Genomic DNA, 25,340 nt, shown 5'->3' on the forward strand with positions numbered 1-25,340 from the left:
CAGAATAAAGATGTCATTTTTACCTAAAAATTTTGTCAAAAATGCTTTGTGTAGAAACTGAAGCCCCCAAATTTGCAAAATGGCGGGTTTTTAAAATTTTGCCCCACAAATATTTTTCGCCGTAGATTTTTGGGTAAAATGGCTGATGTAATTACAAAGTAGAATTGGTGGTGCAGAAAACAAGCCATCATATGGGTCTGTAAGTGCAAAATTGAAAAGGTTATGATTTTAAAAGGTAAGGAGGAAAATACGAAAGTGCTTTTGCCTATACTTTCACAGCATCTAGGCCCTTGACAGATTTACAGGTACAAAATAGTACAATACTTAGAAGTAGGTATGTGGTATCCACTTATGAGGCTAGAAAAATGTGCTTCGGTACGCTTAAAAAAAAGGTATTGGAGTAAAATACCAGCCAGTGATTACTTTTGCCTGGACTTTTACAGTATCTAGGCCCTTGACAGATTAACAGGTACAAAAGTGTACAATACTTATATGTACACATGTGGTATGCACTTACGAGGGCAGAAAAATGCTATACAGTATGCTTAAAAAAGTATTTGAGTACAACACCAGCCGGTGAGTACTTTTGCCTGGCCTTTCACAGTATCTAGGCCCTTGACAGATTAACAGGTACAAAATAGTACGCTACTTAGATGTAGGTATGCACTTATAAGGGCAAAACAAAATCACTACAGTACGCTTAAAAAAGTATTTGAGTAAAACACCAGCCGGTGATTACTTTTGACTGAACTTTCACAGTATCTAGGCCCTTGACAGATTAACAGGTACAAAATAGTACACTACTTAGATGTAGATATGTGGTATGTACTTATGAGGGCAGAAAAATGCGCTACAGTAAGCTTATAACAACGTATTGAGTAAAACACCAGCCGGTGATTAGTTTTCCCTGGACTTTCACAGTATCTAGGCCCTTGACAGATTAACACGTAAAGATAGTACACTACTAAGATGTACGTATCTGGTATGCACTTATGAGGGAAGAAAAATGTCCTATAGTACGCTTAAAAAAACGTATTGGAGTAAAACACCAGCCCGAAATGACTTTTGCCTGGACTTTCACAGCATCTAGGCCCTTGAAAGATAAACAGGTACGAAATAGTACACTACTTACATGTACGTATGTGGTATGCATTCATAAGGGCAGAAAAATGTGTTACAGTACACAAAAAAAAAACTTATTGGAGTAAAACCCCGGCGTGTGATTACTTTTGCCTGGACTTTCCCAGTATCTAGGTCCTTGACAGATTAACAGGTACAATATAGTACACTACTTAGATGTAGGTATGTTGAATGCACTTATGAGGGCAGAAAAATACGCTAAAGTACGCTTAAAAAAAACATATTGGAGTAAAACACCAGCCGGTGATTAGTTCTGCCTGGACTTTCACAGTATCTAGGTCCTTGACAGATTAACACGTAAAAATAGTACACTACTAAGATGTACGCATGTGGTATGCACTTATGAGGGCAGAAAAATGTGCTACAGTACGCTTAAAAAAATGTATTGGAGTAAAACACCAGCAAGAGATTACTTTTTTCTGGACTTTCACAGTATCTAGGCCCTTGACAGATTAACAGGTACAAAATAGTACACTACTTAGATGTAGGTATGTGGTATGCACTTATGAGGGCAAAAAATGTGCTACAGTAAGCTTAAAAAAACGTATTGGAGTAAAACACCAGCCGGTGAATAGTTCTGCCTGGACTTTCACAGTATCTAGGCCCTTGACAGATTAACACGTAAAAATAGTACACTACTAAGATGTAAGTATGTGATATGCACTTATGAGGGCAGAAAAATGTGCTATAGTACGCTTAAAAAAAGTATTGGAGTAAAACACCAGGCGGAGATTACTTTTGCCTGGTCTTTCACAGCATCTAGGCCCTTGACAGATAAACAGGTACGAAATAGAACACTACTTAGATATAGGTATGTGGTATGCACTTATGAGGACAGAAAAATGCACTACAGTAAGCTTAAAAAAACGTATTGGAGTAAAACACCAGCCGGTTGCAACACTCACGTTTCAGATGAAAGGAACACCGGTGGATGTGGATCCGCTGGACAAGTGCTGCAAATGACTCGGACCGTACCAGGGAGAGGAGTCTAAGGTGCCGCTGGTTTTCACCAGAGCCCGCCACAAAGCGGGATGGACTTGCTTGGGCAAGTGGTACACAGTTCGCTACCCCTGGCATGGCTCGACCACACAGGCGGCTGAGGAGATGCGAGGCACGGGTGGGATAAGGCAGCTCATAGTCCTGATAGCAGACGGTCAGGGCAGGCGGCACAGTAGTGTAGACGTAGCAGAAGTTCAGTAGGCAGGCGACAGAGGAGCAAGGTCAAAGTCACAAAGCAAGGGATCAGATACACCGCAAGGTAATACTGAGGAACACTTTCTCTAAGGCACAAGGCAACAAAGACCCGGCAGAGGGAGTGAGGAGGGTGGAGGAATTTATAAATGAGCCACAGGTGAGTTACACTAATGAGCGTACTGGCCCTTTAAATCTTAAAGCTCTGGCGCGTGTGTGCCCTAGGGGACGGGGACACGCGCACCGGAGCAGAGAGGCGGAGGCAGGAGAAACACCTGGAGAGTGACGGACTGGGGCTCGCATGAGGGTGCGTCCAGCGATGCAAGTCCCAGCCCTTTTGGCAGCAACAGGTAAGGGGACCATGCGTTCACGGCCAGCATGTGTGGCCAGAGCGCATAACGTAACAGTACCCCCCCACTTTGGTCTTCCCCAACTTTTACAAGAGAGAAATCTCCTGAGAAGGTCAGGGTCCAGGATATTCTCCTCAGGCTCCCAAGATCTCTCCCCAGGACCGTAACCCTCCCAGTCGACCCAAAAAAATAGTTTACCTCTCACAGTTTTTGTCGCAAGAATCTCTTTAACTTTGTAGATGTCAGAAGAGCCAGACACAGGTGTGGGGACAAGGTTCCGGACAAGAGAACCGATTTATGATAAGAGGCTTGAGGAGAGAAACGTTGAAAGAATTGGGAATACGTAACGTAGCAGGTAGACAGAGATTGTAGGAGACAGGATTGATTTTTTGTAGAATCTGGAAGGGACCAAGGTAGCGGAGATCGAGCTTGTAACAAGGGATCTTGAAGCGGATGTACTTTGATGAAAGCCACACCATGTCACCAGGAGAGAAGGATGGAGGAGGTCTACATTTATCCGCTTGCGCCTTCATGCGTGAAGAAGCCCGGGATAATGACTTTTGGGTCTGTTGCCAGATGGTGGAGAAGTCACCAGCTCATCAACAGCAGGCACTGGGAGAGGAAGAAGAGAACGGAGATGGAGTCCGTAGACAACAAAAAAAGGGGATGACCTTGTGGACTTGGAATCCTCATGATGACATGAGAATTCATCCCAGGGGAGAAGGTCGATCCAATAATCTTGGCAAGCTGAAACAAAATGTTGAAGATAAGTCTCGAGGATTTGATTAACCCTCTCCACCTGACCGTTGGACTGAGGGTGGTAGGCTGAGGAGAAGTCCAGATTGATGTCTAGACAGTTACAAAGGGCTCGCCAGAACTTAGAGACAAATTGCACACCTCGATCCGAAACGATATGCTGAGGAAGACCATGTAAACAAAAGACATGTAACAAGAAGTACTTGGCCAGCTGCAGGGCAGAAGGAAGACCTGGTAGAGGAATGAAATGAGCCATCTCGGAAAACCGATCTACACCGACCCAGATGACAGTGTTATTATTAGATGGTGGCAAATCGGTGATGAAATCCACGGCGATATGGGACCACGGAGTCTCTGGAATGGGTAAAGGCTGTAAGAGTCCTGCAGGTCTCTGTCAAGGAGCTTTGTCACGGGCACATGTTTCACAGGACCGAACAAAATCAGAAACATCACGTTCAAGATGGGGCCACCAGTAGTGCCGGGAAATAAGAAGTAGAGTTTTGCATATTCCAGGATGTCCTGCTGTCAAGGAAGAATGACCCCATTTCAGGACCTTGCATCTCCTTCTGGCGGGCACAAAGGATTTTCCTGGAGGATCTTGCTGAATCTCGGCAGGAGCGACAGGAATCAAATGGTCAGGAGGAATAATATGCCTAGGCGTGGAGTCCAAACCAATGCCTTCAGAGGACCTGGAGAGAGCATCAGCCCTGATGTTCTTGTCTGCTGGACGGAAGTGAATGAAGAAGTTGAACCTAGAAAAGAACAGTGACCATCTTGCCTGGCGGAGGTTCAAACGCTGAGCAGACTGAAGGTATAGAAGATTCTTATGGTCAGAGTAGATGCTGACCGGATGAGAAGAACCTTCCAATAAATGTCACCATTCTTTCAAAGCTAACTTGATAGCGAGGAGTTCATGATCTCCAATGGAGTAATTCCTCTCAGCAGGAGAGAATGTCTTGGAGAAGTACCCACAAGTTACACTATTGCCTTTCTGAATGAGAACGGCACCGACTCCAATACATGAGGAATCAACCTCCAAAGCAAAGGGCCTCTCCGAATCAGGTCTTGTAAGCACGGGAGCAGAGGCAAACGTAGACTTTAAATGGGAGAAGGCCTCTTCAGCCTCTCGAGGCCAAGATTTAGGATTGGATGCTTTTTTAGTGAGAGCTACAATAGGAGCAACCAAGGATGAAAAATGTGGGATAAACTGACGATAATAGTTAGCGAATCCCAGAAAGCATTGAATAGCACGTAGGTCCAAAGGACGAGGCCAATCCAAAACTTCTGACAACTTATCTGGATCCATCTGCAGGCCCTGATGAGAGACAATGTAGCCAAGAAACGGAAGACTAGATTTCTCGAACAGGCATTTCTCCAGTTTGGCGTAGAGATGATTCTTCCGTAGTCGCTGAAGAACCAGACGAACATGAGAACGATGCTCCTCTAGGTTGGAAGAGAAGATCAGGATGTCATCTAGGTATACGACAACACAGGTGTAGAGAAGATCACGGAAGATATCATTGACAAACTCTTGAAAAACGGCTGGAGCATTGCAGAGACCAAAAGGCATTACAAGATACTCAAAATGTCCATCACAAGTATTGAAGGCTGTTTTCAATTCATCTCCCTTGCGGATACAAATGAGATTATACGCACCGCGTAAGTCACAATGAAGAAGACCTTGGCACCACGTAGATGGTCAAAAAGTTCTGAGATAAGAGTTAGAGGGTAACGGTTCTTGACCGTGATAGTCAATACATGGATGGAGTGAGCCATCCTTCTTCCCTACAAAGAAGAAACCTGCTCCAGCTGGGGAAGAGGACTTACGGATAAATCCCTTTTGGAGATTCTCCTGGATATACTCAGCCATGGCTTTGATCTCAGGAACTGATAGAGGGTATATCCTTCCATGAGGAGGAGCAGTACCAGGCAGAAGATCAATAGGGCAGTCGTAAGGACGATGTGAAGGCAGAACTCAGCCTGTTTCTTGCAGAAAACGTCAGAGAAATCAGGCCAGGTAAAGGAGGAAGACGAGAAACAACTTTACGCAGAACTGGTTGGAGGCAAAAAAATTGACAGGATTGTCCCCAGCGAATTATTTCTCCATTTCTCCAGTCCAGTTGCGGGGAATGGCGTTGCAGCCAAGGAAGGCCAAGAAGAATCTCTGAAGTACAGTGTGGTAGAACATAGAATTCAATCTTTTCTTTATGCGATACTCCCACTTGCATGACGAGAGATTCAGTACGGAAGTGAACCTTACAGTCCAGATTTTGTCCATTAACAGAGGAGATGAACAAGGGCTTGGCAAGCCTAGTAAGGGGAAGATGATACTTGTGGACTAAAGCTGCATAAATAAAGTCACCTGCTGATTCAGAATCCAAAAATGCTGTTGTGCTGAACGAAAACTTGGCTAAAGCGAAGACTTGTACAGGAATAGTTAAGCGTGGAGAGGTAGTTTTCACACCCAGGGATGCCTCTCCCAAGTACCCTAGGTGCGATCGAACTGTACAGTCCTTGAGAAAGTGCTTCGGGCTAGCAAAATACAAGCACAAATTCTCATTGCACCGTAGTGATCTCTCCTGTTGCGTAAGACGAGGATGATCTCCTTGTATAGCCTCTTTGGCAAGAGGTGCAGGAAACTTAAGAGGCGGACGTTGAAACATGGGTATCAGGCGGGCAGGTTCCCTCTCCAAGTGCAGTTCCTGTTGTCTCTCAGCAAAACACACATGAATGCATGTGGCCAAGTGGATAAGTTCTGTCAAAGAAGATGGAGGATCACGTGCTTTAAGGGCATCTTTAATCCTGCTTGACAGTCCTTTTTTGAATGTGGCACACAAGGCCTCATCATTTCAGGCAAGTTCACAGGCTAGAATGCGGAATTGAACCGCGTAGTCAACAACAGTAGAATTCCCTTGACAGAGGTTCAGCAACGCCGTCTCAGCTGAAGAGGTACATGCGGGTTCCTGAAAGACTCTGTGAAATTCTGCCAAGAAGGCCGAAAAATTGGAAGATACTGGATCACTACGGTCCCAAAGGGGTGTAGCCCAAGCCAGGGTTTTTCCAGACAGTACACTAATGACAAAGGGCACCTTCGTACGTTCCGTCGGAAACATATTAGACATGAGCTCCAAGTACATGGAGCACTGTGTAACAAAGCCTCTGCATGAATTGGAATCCCCATCATACTTGGGAGGTAAAGGCAGGCATAGCTGGGAGCCAGAAGACACTGTAGGAGCTGGAGGTGGGAGTGGGCCAGATTGTGGTACCTGTTGCTGTTGCAAGGCCAAAAGCTGTTGCATCATGGCTGAAAGTTGAGAAAATTGCTGCGACTGTCGGGCCAACTGCTGCGACTGACGTACCACAATGGAGGGAAGATCTGCAACTTCAGGCAGGGGTAACTCAGCGGGATCCATGCCGGATCTTACTGGAACACTCACATTTCAGATGTGGATCCGCTGGAGCTGTGCGGAGCTGTACCAGGGAGCGGAGTCTAAGGTGCCGCTGGTTTTCACCAGAGCCCACCGCAATGTGGGATGGACTTGCTGCAGCAGGCGGCACCCAGGTTGCTACCCCTGGCACAGCTCGACCACTCAGGTGACTGAGGAGATGCGAGGTACAGGAGGGATAAGGCAGCTCAGTCTGGATAGCAGAAGGTCAGGGCAGGCGGCACAGTATGGTAGTCAAGACGTAGCAGAAGTTCAGTAGGCAGGCGGCAGAGGAGCAGGGTCAAAGTCACAAAGCAAGGGATCAGATACACGGCAAGGCAATACTGAGGAACCCTTTCTCTAAGGCACAAGGCAACAAAGATCCGGCAGGGGAGTGAAGAGGGTGGAGGAATTTATAAATGAGCCACAGGTGAATTACACTAATGGGCGTACTGGCCCTTTAAATCTTAAAGCTCCAGCACACGTGCGCCCTAGGGGACAGGGACACGCGCACCGGAGCAGAAAGGCAGTGGCGGAGGCAGGAGAAAAACCCGGAGAGTGACGGACTGGGGCTCACATGCGGGCGCGTCCCGGCCCCGTCGGCAGCAGCAGGTAAGGGGACCATGCGTTCGCGGCCAGCGTATGCTGCCAAAGCACATAACGTAACACCGGTGAATACTTTTGCCAATACTTTCACAGCATCTTGGCCCTTGACAGATTAACAGGTATACAAAATAGTACAATACTTAGAAGTAGGTATGTGGTATCCACTTATGAGGCTAGAAAAATGCGCTTCAGTACGCTTAAAAAAAAGGTATTGGAGTAAAACACCAGCCAGTGATTACTTTTGCCTGGACTTTCACAGTATCTAGGCCCTTGACAGATTAACAGGTACAATATAGTACACTTCTTAGATATAGGTATGTGGTATGCACTTATGAGGGGAGAAAAATGTGCTACAGTACGCTTAAAAAATGTATTGGAATAAAACACCAGCCGGTGATTACTTTTGCCTGGACTTTCACAGTATCTAGCCCCTTGAGAGATTAACAGGTACAAAAGTGTACAATACTTATATGTGTACATGTGGTATGCACTTACGAGGGCAGAAAAATGCTATACAGTATGCTTAAAAAAGTATCTGAGTACAACACCAGCCGGTGAGTACTTTTGCCTGGCCTTTCACAGTATCTAGGCCCTTGACAGATTAACAGGTACAAAATAGTACGCTACTTAGATGTAGGTATGTGGTATGCACTTATAAGGGCAAAACAAAATCACTACAGTACGCTTAAAAAAGTATTTGAGTAAAACACCAGCCAGGAAGTACTTTTGCCTGGCATTTCACATTATCTAGGCCCTTGACAGATTAACAGGTACAAAATAGTACACTACTTAGATGTAGGTATGTGGTATGCACTCATGAGGGTAGAAAAATGTGCTACAGTACGCTTAAAAAAAACATTTTGGAGTAAAACACCAGCCGGTGATTACTTTTGCCTGGACTTTCACAGTATCTAGGCCCTTGACAGATTAATAGGTACAAAATAGTACACTACTTACATGTACGTATGTGGTATGCACTTTTGAGGACAGAAAAATGCTCTACAGTACGCTTAAAAAAACATATTGGAGTAAAACACCAGCTGGTGATTACTTTTGCCTGGACTTTCACAGTGTCTAGGCCCTTGACAGATTAACAGGTACAAATTAGTACACTACTTAGATGTAGGTATGTGGCATGCATCTATGAGGGCAGAAAAATGAGCTACAGTACGCTTTAAAAAAAACGTATTGAGTAAAACACCAGCCAGTGATTACTTTTGCATGGACTTTCACAGTATCTAGGCCCTTGACAGATTAACAGGTACAAAATAGTACACTACTTAGTTGTACGTATGTGGTATGCACTTATGAGGGCAGAAAAATGTGCTACAGTGGGCTTAAAAACGTATTTTTGCACAACACCAGCAGTACACAACAGTGCTGCAGCACACAGTCGCTGTGTACTAAACTCAAAATTGCACTCTCTCAAAGACTATTAGGAATGGACTGCTGGGTATTATGCCATCTACAGACTAGCAGTTGATTTGTTGTGGAACAAAAAACACTGTTCTCTGTCCACCAGAACACATGTGACTAGGAGGTGAAACGTTTCTGGAAAAATCTTTTCTGTGTAACACACACACACACAGGCTGTCCATCCTATATCTCTGCAGTTTAATGAATGAAGTGACTAGCCGGAATATGGCTGCCGATTATATAGGGCTGTGACATCATAGGGGTGACTGGCTGCTGATAGGCTGCATCCTGCATGTGATTCAGGGTCTTCCCACCTTGCCTTCCTGCCTTCCCAGAGTTCCTTGCCCCATGTCCTCACATGTGGATCCACCATTTTAGATGCCCTGGAACCTGGACCGCACTAAATGGAGTTTAATGAAGCGATTCGCTCAATAGAATCACAGCGATATTTGCATTCATTGCGATAGTATTTTTCATGAAATTCGTAACGAATTTGGATTAGTCAGCTTTAATTCGCTCATCTCTAATCTTCACCTAAAACTTGCTATCTCTAAAATGGCTGCTGATGCTATGTGTATAAGCTGTTATAGTAGCTTTGACATCACCCCTATTCTGCCTATTGATTAGCTAGGAGATCTGTTTGAAAGGCATCATGGGATTCCCTGAGGTCATATGATCCTTCCTTCTCCTTTCTGCCATATGGCCGATGTTTATTTAGAATGGTCCACCCAAAGTTTGAGTTCTGACCGAACTTGGGTTCTATGGGTTTTGTTCGCTCATCTGTAATAATACCTTTAACTTATAACATAGTTACGCAAATCCTTCTGAAAACTTCTGGGGCTCCGCTCTTATCCATTAAGGATTGTTCACACTTTCCAGATGTGTTGCAGAAAATGTGTAATTGTGCCATACTACTGAACTTTGTTTATAAAACTTTCTAAACACATAGCAGGAATCAACTGTATTGATGGAAATCATGCCTACATACATGTAGAAATGCACTGAAGTTGAAGTCTAATAATAATTGCAGTATCTAGTATTCTTAATAACAGTTCAGGGAGCGATATAGTTTGTTATCACTGATTGCCAAGAATAGCTAGGAATAGCTCAATACATTAGAAAGACTCCATAGCGGATAGTTAATGATACCTGTGAGCCGGGGTACTGTTCCACTTACTGCAGATGCCGGCGTCCTTTAAGGTCGCAATCTCCGGGATGACAGCAGGGTCGGCACTGGCACGGAATAGCATCCAGCCTCCAAGCAGGTGAGCGGTCCCGGCAGAAGTATAAGCTGGCACAGATATGCGTCCGGCCCAATCAATCCTTGTGGGTATGAGCAGATATTAGATAGATGCAATAGAGGCAGTAATCGTGATCAGTCTTATTGCAATCCCTGGCATCCTCGTGTTAGAAATTACGGTGGATCGCGCACGATCATCAGTGGTCCACAAAGTGGGGAACTGCAGCGTTGTGAAGGCTAAAAATCGGGCTGATATATTACAATTTGGTGGCTGTAATGAAAGAACAAGTTGTATTTTAGGCTTCAATATACAATATTCTTCTTCAATACATCTTCTATTCAGGTTTTATTTTTTGAAACTTTCAGTCATTTCACCATATTATATTATTATTCATCTATTACTGTTTTTTCTGTTTTCTTTCTGTTACTTTCTTTTTCTTTTCTACTATCCTTTGAGGACTGGTTCAATATAACTTAGATTATATATGCTTTCTACATATTATTAGGTTCTTTTGGGGATGTAGACCAACCCAGTTAACCTCGGTTTTGTAAGATGGAGTAAGCTACACACCTATTCTTTATTAATTAGATAGCTATGTTGGTTAGGTAGCAAGGTAGGTAGCTATATTGGTTATGTAGCCAGACCTCTCCCCCCCCAAGATCGCTGGATGGAGAAAGGAAAAAGATAATAAAGGCTTACCTCATCATGTCCCATGCAGCATTCTCCTCCGCAGCACAGATCGTAACAGAAATCACCCATGCAGTGCTTGCTCACCTGGGGATTGGGGCAAGTGTCCTCGATCCCCAAAAGCGGAGCGAGCACCTGACCTACTCTTTGGTGGCCAATCCCACAGCCCCCTCCCTTGCAAACATGCGTGTCCGGCAGGGGTTGGCATCAAAGGGGTACTGCCAGAAAGTTAAACAGATTTGTAAATTACTTCTATTTTAAAATTTTTTAATCCTTCCAGTACTTATCAGCTGCTGTATGTTTCTTTATGAACTTATTTTCTGTCTGAGCACAGTGCTCTCTGCTGACACCTCTGTCTATGTCAGGAACTGTCCAGAACAGGAGAGATTTGCTATGGGGATTTGCTCTTGCTCTGGACAGTTCCTGATATGGACAGAGGTGTCAACAGAGAGCACTGTTGTCAGACAAAAAAGAAACTCAAAAAGAAAACAACTTCCTGTTGAGCATACAGCATCTGATAAGTACTGGTAGGATGAAGATTTTTTTAATAGAAGTAATTTACAAATCTGTTTAGCTTTCTGGCACCAGTTGATTTAAAAAGAAAAAAAATGTTTTTCACTAGAAGTACCCCACAAAAAATAGTGAAGATGAAACTATTTGGCTTGAGGATTTTGAGAAAGAACAGCTAGAGTTGGTGATTTTGTTTGTTTTGTCTCAATCTAAACTATGATTAGGACATACGTAAGCACATGTTTCCTGTTAGACTTCAACATTCCTTATTTTTATATGTTGGAGCCAAATGACAAGAGAGATGAAAGTATCAGTTTGCATTTTGTAAATGTTTTCTTTGAAATCTCTTTGTCATCACCAGCTGGAAGCCAAACATGTGATTCAGAGCGACTTGGCAAACCCCGGAGCTCATCAGCTTAAATACCAAAGGTCCTGCTCTTTTTTCCTCTCAGAAGAACAGAAACTGTGAACAACAAGAACAAGGAACTCAGAGGGAGAAACAACAGAGATGACCATGTTGTGGAAGATAAGTGTTGTAGTCTTGTTGACTCTGTGTGTACAAGTCTTTGCACAAAATAAGAAACTTCTAGGAGGCTGGAGAGATGTTGATGAAAATGATGAATATACACAGGACGCACTGCGGTATGCCAAAAAAGAATACAACAAAAGCAGCAAAGATGGTTATATCACCGATATCATCAAGATTATCCGACTGAGGAAGCAGGTTAGTAATGTGTACAGATACGATTTACGGTGTACAGCACATACATTGCACAGAAAGGTTTTAAGGGGTTATCCAGCTATTAAAGGGGTACTCTGGAGGAAAACATTATTTTTTTATGAACTGGTGCCAAAAAGTTAAACAGATGTGTAATTTAGAATACAAAAAAAGAAGGTTGCAGCAGCACACTTGGTCAAAAAATGGAGGCTCTTAGCGCACTTTTTAATCAAAATATGTCCCCCCATCCACAACGTGGAGGTGGCCTCATTTCGGATGGGACCCTAACATAGGAGGAATTTTAATTTAAATTGATAATGGATCCAGAATGTCACCCAGTCAGAGGCTATATGCCTCTGACTGGGTGACATGCTGGGCGAGTGCTATGAGTGTTAGGCTCAGAATGTGTGTTAGGGTCCCATCCGAAATGAGGCCACCTCCACGTGGTGGATGGGGGACATGTTTTGATCAAAAAGTGCGCTAAGAGCCTTCATTTTTTGACCAAGTGTGCTGCTGCATCCTTCTTTTTTTGTATACTTTGTATTTGCCACAGCAGCGTGCACCTGTGTATTAGGTAGTTGTGCTGGCTATTTTTCTTTCTTTTTTTTTTTTTCCCGCAACTTAGGGGAAATGGCATTTAAATTGATAATGTATCCAGCATGTAACCCAGTCAGAGGCTATGTGCCCAGCAGAGGTTAGTGTTAGGAGTGTTAAGCTCAGAATGTGTGTTAGGGTCCTATTCGAAATGAGGCCACCTCCACGTGGTGGATGGGGGACATGTTTTGATCAAAAAGTGCGCTAAGAGCCTCTATTTTTTGACCAAGTGTGCTGCTGCATCCTTCTTTTTTGTATACTTTGTATTTGCCACAGCAGTGTGCACCCGTGTATTAGGTAGTTGTGCTGGCTATTTTTCTTTTTGTAGATTTGTAATTTACTTCTATTAAAAAATCTTAATCCTTCCAGTACTTATCAGCTGCTGTATACCACAGAGGAATTTCTTTTCTTTTTGAATTTCTTTTCTGTCTGACCACAGTGCTCTCTGCTGACACCTCTGTCCATGTCAGGAACTGTCCAGAGCAGCATAGGTTTGCTATGGGGATTTTCTCCTGCTCTGGACAGTTCCTGATATGGTGTCAGGAGAGAGCACTTTAGCCAAAAAGAAAAGCATTTCCTCTGTAGTATACAGCTGCTAATAAGTACTGAACGGATTGAACCATTTTTATTAGAAGTAATTTACAAATCTGTTTAACTTTCCGGAGCCAGTTGACTTAAAAAGACCTAAAAAAAAATGTTTTCCACCGGAGTACCCCTTTAAGTTCTATATAAAACTAGTCTGGGAGAGGTTAAAGGGGTATTCCAGGAAAAAAACTTTGTTTTATATATCAACTGGCTCCAGAAAGTTAAACAGATTTGTAAATTACTTCTATTCAAAAATCTTTATCCTTCCAATAATTATCAGTTGCTGAAGTTGAGTTGTTCTTTTCTGTCTGGCAACAGTGCTCCCTGCTGACATCTCTGCTTGTCTCGGGAACTGCACAGAGTAGAAGAGGTTTGCTATGGGAATTTGCTTTTACTCTGGACAGTTCCCGAGACACGTGTCATCAGAGAGCACTTAGACAGAAAAGAACAACTCAACTTCAGTAGCTCATAAGTACAGGAAGGATTAAGATTTTTTAATAGAAGTAATTTACAAATCTGTTTAACTTTCTGGAGCCAGTTGATATATAAAAAAAGTTTTTTCCTGGATAACCCCTTTAATTAGAAAAAAGAACAGTCTTACCTTCCTCATTGCCGCACAGTCGCTGCTATTATGGAGCTCCACCCCCCCCCCCACCCCCCTTTTATATTATTTTTCAATACCACTATCTATACATGAAAATATCTGAATATATTGAAAATCCGAATTTTTTCTTGTCCACTCCAGCCACTGGATCATTTACAATAGATGAAGAAGCTCATTTATCATGCAATACATGTATCAGTCTAATGCACCTATGTTGTTAAATTTCTTGCAAATTACGAAGGTCAAATTTAAGGGAATAACATCAGATTTATCAGTAGATTTGTACGGCTGAGTGGATGCCACCCCATCCTTGAACCGCTGCTGTGCGAAAATGTTGTAACAAACAATCCACACCCAATACAGCAGATAAATAAAATGTTAACAAGGCGAAAAACTAAAAAAAAAAAAAAAAAAAAAAGCACTCATGCTTAAATAAAAAAAATTCAGCACAGGGAAAACAAAAACAAATTGTGTGATATCATAGTTGCCCAGCCACAGATAATTTTATACTGTATTTGTCATCCACAGGTTCTTGCGCAGACGACAATTCACAGGGGGGGCATAGGTCACTAACAATTTTGGGGAAGTATGGTTGCCAATTATGAGTGCCAATTAAATAGTAAAAATTACCCCCATAGTAGTTACACGTCACACGGCCATCAGTGTCGTGTCTAATACACGCTACAGAGAGAGTATCCTGCTCTAAATAAATACTGTTACCTGATTCCTGATGAACCCAACAGCTGGAAACGCGTTGAATCCAAAAGCAACATGTATCTACTTTAATGGATCTGTAACAAATGGAAAGTGCAATACCTATATTGTGCAATAAATCCTAAGTGCAATGATATTTAAAGGACAATTGCTGAATACAGTACAGTGGTCCCTCAACATACGATGGTAATCCGTTCCAAATGGACCATCATTTATTGAAACCATTGTATGTTGAGGGATCCGTGCAATGTAAAGTATAGGACAGTGGTCTATAACCTGTGGACCTCCAGATGTTGCAAAACTGCAACACCCAGCATGCCCGGACAGCCAATGGCTGTCCGGGCATGCTGAGAGTTGTAGTTTTGCAACATCTGGAGGTCCGCAGGTTGAAGACCACTGGTATATGAAGTTGTACTCACCTGTCCCCACCGCTCTGGACCGTCACCGCTGCCCTGGATGTCGCCTTCCATCGCTGTTGTCGCGTCCCCGGTGTGTCCCTGACGCTCCCCCAAGGCCTCTGCTTCCCCGGCATCCTCGCTCTCCGCCGCGGCCATCACGTCGCTACACACGTCGCTCCTATTGGATGACGGGACGGCGTGCGCAGCGACGTGATGACGTCAATGGAGAGCGCCGGCCATGCATGGGATCCCGAAGAGGACGCGCCGGAGCCCCGAGGACAGGTAAGTGATTGTCAGCGGACCACACGGGGCACCGTAAACGGCTATCCGGTGGCACCTGAAGCAGTCTGCGCTGCCGGATAGCCGTTTATGCGATGGCCCCGACATACAAAAGCATCGTATGTTGATGCTGCCTTCAACATGTGATGGCCTCTGAGAGGCCATCGTATGTTGAAATTATCCTATGTCGGGGCCATCGTAGGTTGGGGGGTCACTGTATATGAAAAGCTACATAAATAGTTCAGAGTATAGCAGGGGCACAAAGTATGTGACCAATCAATATCTCTGAGCGTCTGGCAGCGTGGATTATGCAATAAGCCTGGGACTGGTACAATATTGTTGTGGATATATGTTGATCGTACTAACAGAACATTAATTGTGACGTCTACATCTAATATCTACTTTAATCTAATAACCCTTCAGAGCTATAAGCACTTTATTTAAGGACATGTACAGGGATGATGTGTCAATGTTTCTATGTTGCTTGTAAAAAAACATGTACAGTGTCAGGAATAACAGATAATCACTTGCAGTACTTCGACTAAAGTCATTAAGGGGTATTCCAGGAAAAAAGTTTTTTTTTTTTTTTATATAGATCAACTGGCTCCAGACAGTTAAACAGATTTGTAAATTACTTCTATTAAAAAATCTTCATCCTACCAATAATTATCAGCTGCTTAAGTTGAGTTGTTCTTACCTGTCTGGAAACAGTGCTTTCTACGGACATCTCTGCTTGTCTCGGGAACTGCACAGAGCAGAATAGGTTTGCTATGGGAATTTTCTTCTACTCTTGACAGCTCCTAAGACATGTGTCATCAGAGAGCACTTAGATAGAAAAGAACAACTCAACTTCAGCAGCTCATAAGTACTGAAAGGATTAAGATTTTTTTAATAGAAGTAATTTACAAATCTGTTTAACTTTCTGGAGTCAGTTGATATATATAAAAAAGTTTTTTCCTGGATAACCCCTTTAACTTTTATATATACTACTCACATATTGTATATATAGCGTGAACACATGAATGGCGGCCAGTTTTTAAAGGTGATTTAAGTTGTGAGCACGCTTGATATTTAATATAAGTTAATGAATTTTAAGATATAGTAAATAAAAGCGAAGTTTTATATCTCACAATTCATCAGTGCTTTTTATATGTATATATATATATATATATATATATATATAAAACTCAACGTGTGTGTGTGTATGTATGTATGTATATATGTATGTATGTATGTGTGTATGTATGTATGTATGTGTGTATGTATGTGCGTATGTATGTGCGTATGTATGTGCGTATGTATGTGCGTATGTATGTATGTATGTATATGTGTATGTATCTGTGTATGTATGTATATGTGTATGTATATGTGTATGTATGTATGTATGTATGTATGTATGTGTGTGTGTATATATGTATGTGTGTATGTATGTATGTATGTATGTGTGTATGTATGTATATGTGTATGTATGTATATGTGTATGTATATGTGTATGTATGTATGTGTGTGTGTGTGTATATATGTATGTGTATGTATGTGTGTATGTGTATGTATGTATGTATGTGTGTATGTATGTGTGTATTTATGTGTGTATGTATGTATGTATGTGTATGTGTGTGTATGTATGTATGTGTGTGTGTATGTGTGTATGTATGTATGTGTATGTATGTGTGTATGTATGTATGTATGTATGTGTGTATTTATGTGTGTATGTATGTATGTGTGTGTATGTATGTGTGTGTATGTATGTGTGTGTATGTATGTGTGTGTATGTATGTGTGTGTATGTATGTATATGTGTATGTATGTGTGTGTATGTATGTGTGTGTATGTATGTGTGTGTATGTATGTGTGTGTATGTATGTGTGTATGTATGTGTGTATGTATGTGTGTGTATGTGTGTGTATGTATGTATGTATGTATGTATGTGTATGTTCCACAAAAACTTTCACACGGCTAGATATTAACATGAAACTTGGCACACATGTTACTTATATGTCAACAACAAACATAGGATATGTGATTTAACCCTTACTCACCCCCATTTGCTAGGGGCGGGGCTTATGTTTAAAGTCCCATGCAAGTCAACGGGAAATATATGTTACAGCCTAACTTCCAAACGGCTGGAGATATTTCGATAATACTTGGTCACATGTTACTTATATGTCCACTTAAAATATAGGATAGTTAATTTAACCTTTAACTATCCACATTTGTGAGGGTCGGGGTTTTTGTTTAAAGTCCCATGCAAATCAATGGGAAATGTATATTCCTATATAATTTCCGTACGGCTGGAGATATTTCATTACCTGGTACACATATTACGGGATAGGATACGAGGACGGGAGGGGAGGTCGGGATAGGAGGTCAGGTAGGAGGTCGGGATAGGAGGACGGGATATGAGGACCGGATATGAGGACGGATTTTTCAGCCGAACTTTGTCAAACACCTGTGGGTTGTAAAGTGCACCACAGGGGCTTCCTAAATGCGACATGCCACCGAAAAACTATTTCAGCAAAATTTGCTTTCAAAAAGCCAAATGTGGCTCCTCTTCTGAGCATTGAAGTGCACCCGCAAAACACTTTACGTCCACATATTTCCATACTCAGAGAAAATGGAGTTACAAATTTTGGGGGCATTTTCTCCTATTACCTCTTATAAAAATGGTAAATTTGGGAAAAACAACAGCATTTTAGTGAAAAAAAAATGATTTTATTTACACATCCAATTTTAACAAAAAGTCGTCAAACACCTGTGGGGTGTTAAGGCTCACTGTACCCCTTGTTACATGCCTTGAGGAGTGTAGTTTCCAAATTAGTATGCCATGTGGGGTCTTTTTACTATTATGGCACCACAGGTTGTCACGATGCCGGCTGGCAGGAGGTGGATCCTCTGTGCCAGAGAGGGATTGGCGAGGGCCGCGCTAGTGGACCGGTTCTAAGCCACTACAGGTTTTCACCAGAGCCCGCCGCAAAGCGGGATGGTCTTGCTGCGGCGGTAGTCACCAGGTCGTATCCACTAGCAACGGCTCACCTCTCTGACTGCTGAAGATACTGAAGATAGGCGAGGTACAAGGGAGTAGGCAGAAGCAAGGTCGGACGTAGCAGAAGGTCGAGGCAGGCAGCAAGGATCGTAGTCAGGGGCAACGGCAGGAGGTCAGGAACACGGGCTAGGAACAGACAAGGGAACGCTTTCACTAGGCACTAAGGCAACAAGATCCGGCGAGGGAGTGCAGGGGAAGTGAGGTAATATAGGGAAGTGCACAGGTGATCACACTAATTGGTAATTGGGAAGATTGGGCCAGGCACCAACATTGGTGCACTGGCCCTTTAAATTGCAGAGACCCGGCGCGCGCGCGCCCTAGGGAGCGGGGCCGCGCGCGCCGGGACAGGACCGACGGAGAGCGAGTCAGGTACGGGGACCGGGGTGCGCATCGCGAGCGGGCGCCACCCGCATCGCGAATCGCATCCCGGCTGGAGGCGGTACCGCAGCGCACCCGGTCAGTGGATCCGACCGGGGCGCTGCAGCAACGAGGATGAGGCGAGCGCTCCGGGGAGGAACGGGGACCCGGAGCGCTCGGCGTAACACAGGTGCTTCTTAATGCAACATGCCCCCCAAAAACCATTTCAGCAAAATTTGCTTTCAAAAAGCCAAATGTGGCTCCTTCTCTTCTGAGCATTGTAGTGCACCCACAGTGCACTTTACCTCCTCACATGGGGTATTTCCATACTTTAAAGAAATGGGGTTACAACCTTTGGGGGGGCAATTACTCCTATTACCTCTTGCAAAAAACGGTAAATTTTGGGGGAAAAATGCCTTTTAGTGAAAAAAATAATTTTTTCATTTACACATCCGACTTAACCAAAAAGTCGTCAAACACCCGTGGGGTGTTAAGGCTCACTGTACCCCTTGTTACATGCCATGAGGGGTGTAGTTTCCAAAATAGTATGCCATGTGTTTGTTTATTTTTTGCTGGTATGGCACCATAGGGGCTTCCTAAATGTGGCATGCCCCCCAAAAAACCATTTCAGCAAAATTCACTCTCCAAAATCCCATTGTCGCTCCTTCCCTTCTAAGCCCTTTAGTGCTCTCACAGAGCACTTTACGTTCACATATGAGGTATTTCCTTACTTGAGAGAAATTGAGTTACACATTTTGAGTAGATTTTTCTCCTTTTACCCCTTGTAAAAATTCAAAAACTGGGTCTACAAGAACATGTTAGTGTAAGAAATGAAGATTTCGAATTTTCTCCTTCACTTTGCTGCTATTCCTGTGAAACACCTAAAGGGTAATTTTGAATACTTTGAGGGGTGCAGTTTCTATAATGGGGTCAATTAGGCGGTATTTCTAATATGAAGGCCCCTCAAATCCACTGCAAAACTGAACTGGTCTCTGAAAAATTCTGATTTTGAAAATTTGGTGAAAAATTAGAAAATTACTGCAGAACTTTGAAGCCCTTCCAAAAGTAAAAACATGTCAACTTTATGATGAAAACATAAAGTAGACATATATATATATATATATATATATATATATATATATAAAACTCAATAGCCCTCAGTGTTTATCTCTGAGTGTTTTTTGATTTACTCTGTGTATTTTTCTCCCTGATTTACTAATGTGTCGCACGGGAAAAAAAGTTGTGTCGCACGGGTTGGAAATTGTGACGCAATGCAATTCCGAGCGGAAACATCTGTCGTGGAAATTCTGCTGTGTGCTCAGTGGAATTCTGCACGGACATTCCGCTGTGTAAGCATAGCCTCAAAAATGCCCAAAATGGATAATTTTTATTTATGAAACAAAATAATGTTATTATTTGGTTAATTTTTGGTTAAAAAACGGATTTTCCAAAAATAAAAAATGGGTGTCTGGCTTGCTTAAAATAAAGTTCAGTGTAATGATTTAAAAAAAACAATAATGAAATATATATTGTACAAAATTTGACAAAATTAATAAAAAGTATAAAAATAAAAAAATATATAAACAAATGTAATTAAATTATAATTAATTTTAATTTAAAATACAATTTTAATTTAATTTAATTTTCAGATTGGATTAAATAAATGTTTGAAACATTTGTTTAACTAATATAAAACAGCATAGGACATGTTTTGCCACATAAACCCTCCATTTATACTTTTTTCCCGACTGCCCAGAGCTGTAGGGTTTTCTTCTTCACAAACTCACATTTTTTGTGGAGTATTATGGGTTGGATTGTACTTGGAGTACTTGGATTGTTACCAACATCTGGTAAAAATGTTATATCAATATCACCTTTAGAAATATATTTAGTGAAAAAAAATTTCAATACTTATTTCACACGCTGTATGTTTATTTATATTCCTTATGTTTTTTCAAGTCCAATAGAGAATCCTATTAGAAAAATAACTGGAAAAGGCATAAAATAGGAACCATAGATTTACACTATACTTTGTGCCATTTTCCCTGCCACTATCAACCCTAGGTGATGGGTGCTCAACTGGACAGTGGTCCCTGAACTCCCTGAGTGCAGGGGTGTAACAAGGTCCAAAACAATAAAAAAAAAAAAAACACTGTACGGAGGTCCGGGAAAGGGTCAGGACACAAGAGTTAAAAGCTCAAAGCAGGGATCAAAATACAGCAAACAGACAAACATAGAAATATAACAACAAAACAATGTTAGACAGACCAGATCAAATCAGGATAGCTTTCAAATATAGAAGACAGTGGAATGGTCAGGTCACCATAGCCATGGGTTAATATACACAAGGAAGATCAAGGTAGGAGCAGGACATAAGTGAGTGCAAAGAGTATAGACTAGCTGGGTAATAATATGCACCTGGGAAGGGTATGGAGGCTGAGACCAGATGTGATAAGCCTGCGCGTTGTGACAACACATGATGCTTCAGCCAAACACCAGAAAACTTAGTAATAGTGCTAATATGAAGTTATTATTGGTTTGAATTCAGTCTAAATCTGCATCAAAAACTGTATATAAGACCCTGACTTAAAATAAGTTTCATGAGGCACCCACATGCGCTGACACTTAGCCTTCTGCCTCTACTTACAGCATTGGGTTTTTATAGTAACCAATAACCATTTCAATCTCACTTACTTTGCATTAGGTAGTTGCCGGTATGAAATATTCAATGGAAGTTGAAGCAGTTATTAGTCCCTGCCCTGAAGATGAAATGTTGACAGAAGAATGCCAAAATCAAGAAACCAAAACACAGGTAACATTTTTGTGAAAGACATGACAAAGAAATATTTGATAGCTATGTTGTGATAGCACTGTGATTTTACTATTGGCTGTAGTTAAAACTATTGCCTCATCTTAAAGAGGTAGTCCACCCTAGACATCTTATCTGCTATCCACTGGGAACCCCCACGATCTCGGTTGCGGCACCCCAGACATCCAGTGCATGGAGCGAACTTCGCTCCATGCCGGATGATTGGTGATGCGGGGCAGAGGCTCGTGATGTCACAGCCACGCCCCCTCAATGCAAGTCTATGGCAGGGGGCGTGGTGGCCGTCACGCCCCCTCCCATAAACTTGCTTTGAGGGGGCGTGGGCGTGACATCACGAGTGGGGTGCTGCCGTGACGTCAGGAACCTCCGACGCTGCACCCAACGCTTTAAATGAACGTCGGATGCAGCAGGGAGATCGCGGGGGTCCCCAGTGGCAGGATCCCTGCAATCAGACATTTTATCCCCTATCCTTAATATGGGAGATAAGATGTCTAGGGTCAGAGTACCCCTTTAAGTCAATGAGTTATCAGGATACATCCAAATTCCATACTGTTACATTTGTAAATATAAAACAGAAGAACCTCGTTTTAAAGCAACACTCTGGGCCAAAAGTTATTTTTCCCCTGCTGATATTAGTCTGGTGAGGAAAAATGGCAACCCTGCTACTGGGTGATCCATTTTCCCAGTACAACGCCAGCTCTGGTCCCTGCTGTCTGTAAATTACACACAAACTCAAGTGTGAAGCAGTTGGTGACACTGGAGAACAGCAGAGACCAGAAGTGTTACCCTTCTGGAAGAAGGGGAGCAGGGCGCCAGACTAATGCCTGGAAGGGAAATGTCTTTTAGCTGAAGTGGCCCTTTAAACTGATATGATCTTATAAGGGGCACTAAGGCTTCATGCACATCGCAGGGCTATATTTTTGGGGCTACAGGTCGCAAAGACTCAGGAATTGTACGGCTGTGTACATGAGCTCTGACTCTTTTTTTTTAAATTCAGCATATGGCCATTCATAAAAAGAGTTTTCGGGGGTCTTCAAATTTGTGGAAAATTGGCTCAGGCTGGCATTCAAATATAAAAAAGTGAGTCACCACTGTGGCCAGTGATGGGTTTAGGAGGCTTGTCCTGTGTGTTGGAATGAAAGCAGGAAGTGCTGCTCAGTAGAGATTGGAGACCATCGGGATGGATGTGGTAGGAAATAGGGACAGGTGAGGATAACTACGTTTCATTTTGATGCTATTCCAAGCTCATAATCCACAATTCTGTGGCACCAGGCAACCCTATTTAATATATTAGTAACAATTATAGTTTGTCATAATATGTTATGATTTTTATGTTCATGGAGTTATATTGTGTGTGCGTGTTTTACTACAGAATATGATGCCATATAAAATAGAGGAAATCAATATATCAAATATAAATTTACCCAATTATGTTCAAGCCTATAAGTATACATATATACTAGACAGTATCTTACACGGACAAAGGGGTTAGCAGAGAGCACTGTGGTCAGACTGGAAAGAACCACACAACTTTTTCTGGAGTATAAAACAAGTGATAAATACAGAAAGGCTAAAAGGGGTACTCCGCCCCTAGACATCTTATCCCCTATCCTTTGGATAGGGGATAAGATGTCTGATCGCGGGGGTCCCATCACTGGGACCCCTGCAATCTCTGTTGCTGCACCGCAATCATCAGGTGCACAGAGCGAACTTTACTCCGTGCCTGATGACTAGCGATGCAGTGCTGATATCATGGCCACGCCCTCTTGTGCACTGCAAGTCTCTCAATGCAAGTCTATGGGAGGGGGTGTGGCAGCCACCACGCCCCCTCCCATAGACTTGCATTGAGGGGACGTGGTTCTGATGTCATGAGGGGGCATGGCTGTGACATCATGAGCCACCGGTGCAGCAGCCAGCGTTCTAAACGAATGCCGGGTGTTGCAGGGAGATTGCCGAGGGTCACTGGAGTACCCGAGGGTAGCCATCATACAGTGACATATTAAAAGGTTTTATTTCTGTTTGCCACTGTTTGTCTTTGTTTGGAGAGTGGCACAAGAGGTGTACAGATTTATAGAATGTCTATAAATATGGCTCTCAATGGACATAAACTTTCGGGATTGGAGTTATTTCTGATAATTACTGTTGTGAAAGAAACTCAACTTTGAATTGACAGCGTCCATACAATCAGAGCACCATAATTATGTGGTGCAGCCCCTTTAAGGACTCCTGTCTCTACCATACAATTATGGAGCAGATCGATAGGGGGTTAAGATGCTGAAGATATAATAAATTTGGTATATAATGTTTTTTTTTATTATTTTCTTCCCCTCCAGAGGTGCTCATTTGAAGTTCTAGATGTTCCATGGCGAAAACATAGGGAGCTGAGAAAAGGTTATTGCAACGCTATAAGGAACTAATACCATCAAGTCTACTGATCACTCCTATCAACTTCTAAGAAAATGAATAACAACTTTTATAATATTGCATGTGGAAACTGTTCTTGAAGCATCATATATTCTGCCTATTAAACATGTATAATCTGTTTTTTGTGTCAGCTATTTTGAGCTATTTTTCATTGCTGCCTACATTTCTACTTGGAAATTGTGTTAGCAATATGTGAGATTATGCTGCAGTGGATGGGTGGATAGCAGGGTCGAGGGAATTTACTGAAATATGCTATCCTCACACCCACTGCAGCGCATATCCATGCCCCCTGGAGACCATATGACCTATCACATATTGTCTCTGGCTGCATGGAATGCCAGGAAAGGTCAGAAACAACAGTTGAATAAAATATAAATGCAATTCCTGGTGTGGGTCCTGTTTAGGAAAGTGGAACAAATTGGTGCACAGAGGTAATAGATGCATATTACCTAGTGTTAATAACTGGACAAAATGAGCTCAAAGGCTGAAGGCAAAAACATCCCAGAATACCCCTTTAAAAAGCAAAAACTAAATGTAGAAATAAAAAATAAAAAACGAAACAACTAAGAAATTTAAATGACTGTTAAGTATGCAAATTATATATGTGTGAATTAATGTCCAAAAATGACAGTACTTTTTTTTGTAAATCTAAAGTGCCTTGGTGTTAAAGAGGTGCTCCACTGGGAAAAAAATGTTTTAAAATCAAAGTTAAACAGATAACCACTATTTTAACCACATAGGGACCCAGGACGTACTGGTACGCCTTCGGTCCCTGGTACTTAAGGACCCAGGGTGTACCTGTACGCCCTTGGGAATTTTGGTCCCTGCCGCGCGCCGGGCAGGGACGGACCGGGGTGACTGCTGATATCGACCCCCCCCATGTCAGCAATCGCCGCAAATTGCAAGTGAATTCACTTTTGCGATTTGCTGAGATTCCGGTGATGCGGGTCACGTGACCCGGAAATACATGGTGATCGGGGGTGTAGGATACACCCCCTATCACCAACTGTATCTATAAGGAGGTGGCGATTTCATCACCCCCCCAGGATCGCTGCTATTGGCTGGACGATCGTCCGGCCAATAGCAGCCAGCAGAGGAGGGGTTAATGACCTCTTCTTGCCGCTCTGATGGCTGGCTGAGTTCAGTCAGCAGTCAGAGCTGCAAGAAGGAGCCAGGGACCCCCCCTCTGCAAGATTAGAGCCCTCAGGAGAGAACATCCCCCTTAGAGCAAGGACAGATAACACAACAGGGAAAGGTAGGAGTTAAAAAAACAGATAAAGTTGTAACAAGTAAAAAAAAGTGTTTCCCCCCCCCTGACCCCCTAATAGGTCCTCAAGGGTCCTCTGCAATTTTTTCAGTGTGACCTGGGCCCTATTAGGGGTTCAGGGCGCTGTGATTTGCCCCCCTTTTTTGGGGGGCGGCAGCGTTTTTTTTTTACCCCATATAACGGTGTGTGATTTTTAATTACACACCGTT

At 42.7% G+C, this 25,340-nt stretch overlaps 1 protein-coding gene across 1 annotated transcript; it reads left to right on the forward strand.

The window, feature by feature from the left end:
* The first annotated feature begins 11,703 nt into the window (after positions 1 to 11,703).
* On the forward strand, positions 11,704 to 23,983 carry LOC130362705 (cystatin-like). The gene is made up of 3 exons (XM_056567612.1): positions 11,704 to 12,046; positions 21,318 to 21,425; positions 23,774 to 23,983. Exons 1-3 carry the CDS (start codon positions 11,831 to 11,833, stop codon positions 23,855 to 23,857), a joined length of 408 nt encoding a protein of 135 aa, XP_056423587.1. The 5' UTR covers positions 11,704 to 11,830; the 3' UTR covers positions 23,858 to 23,983.
* The last annotated feature ends 1,357 nt before the right edge of the window (positions 23,984 to 25,340 follow it).

Source organism: Hyla sarda, chromosome 3 (genome assembly GCF_029499605.1).
Source record: "Hyla sarda isolate aHylSar1 chromosome 3, aHylSar1.hap1, whole genome shotgun sequence".
In the NCBI taxonomy this organism is placed as follows: domain Eukaryota; kingdom Metazoa; phylum Chordata; class Amphibia; order Anura; family Hylidae; genus Hyla; species Hyla sarda.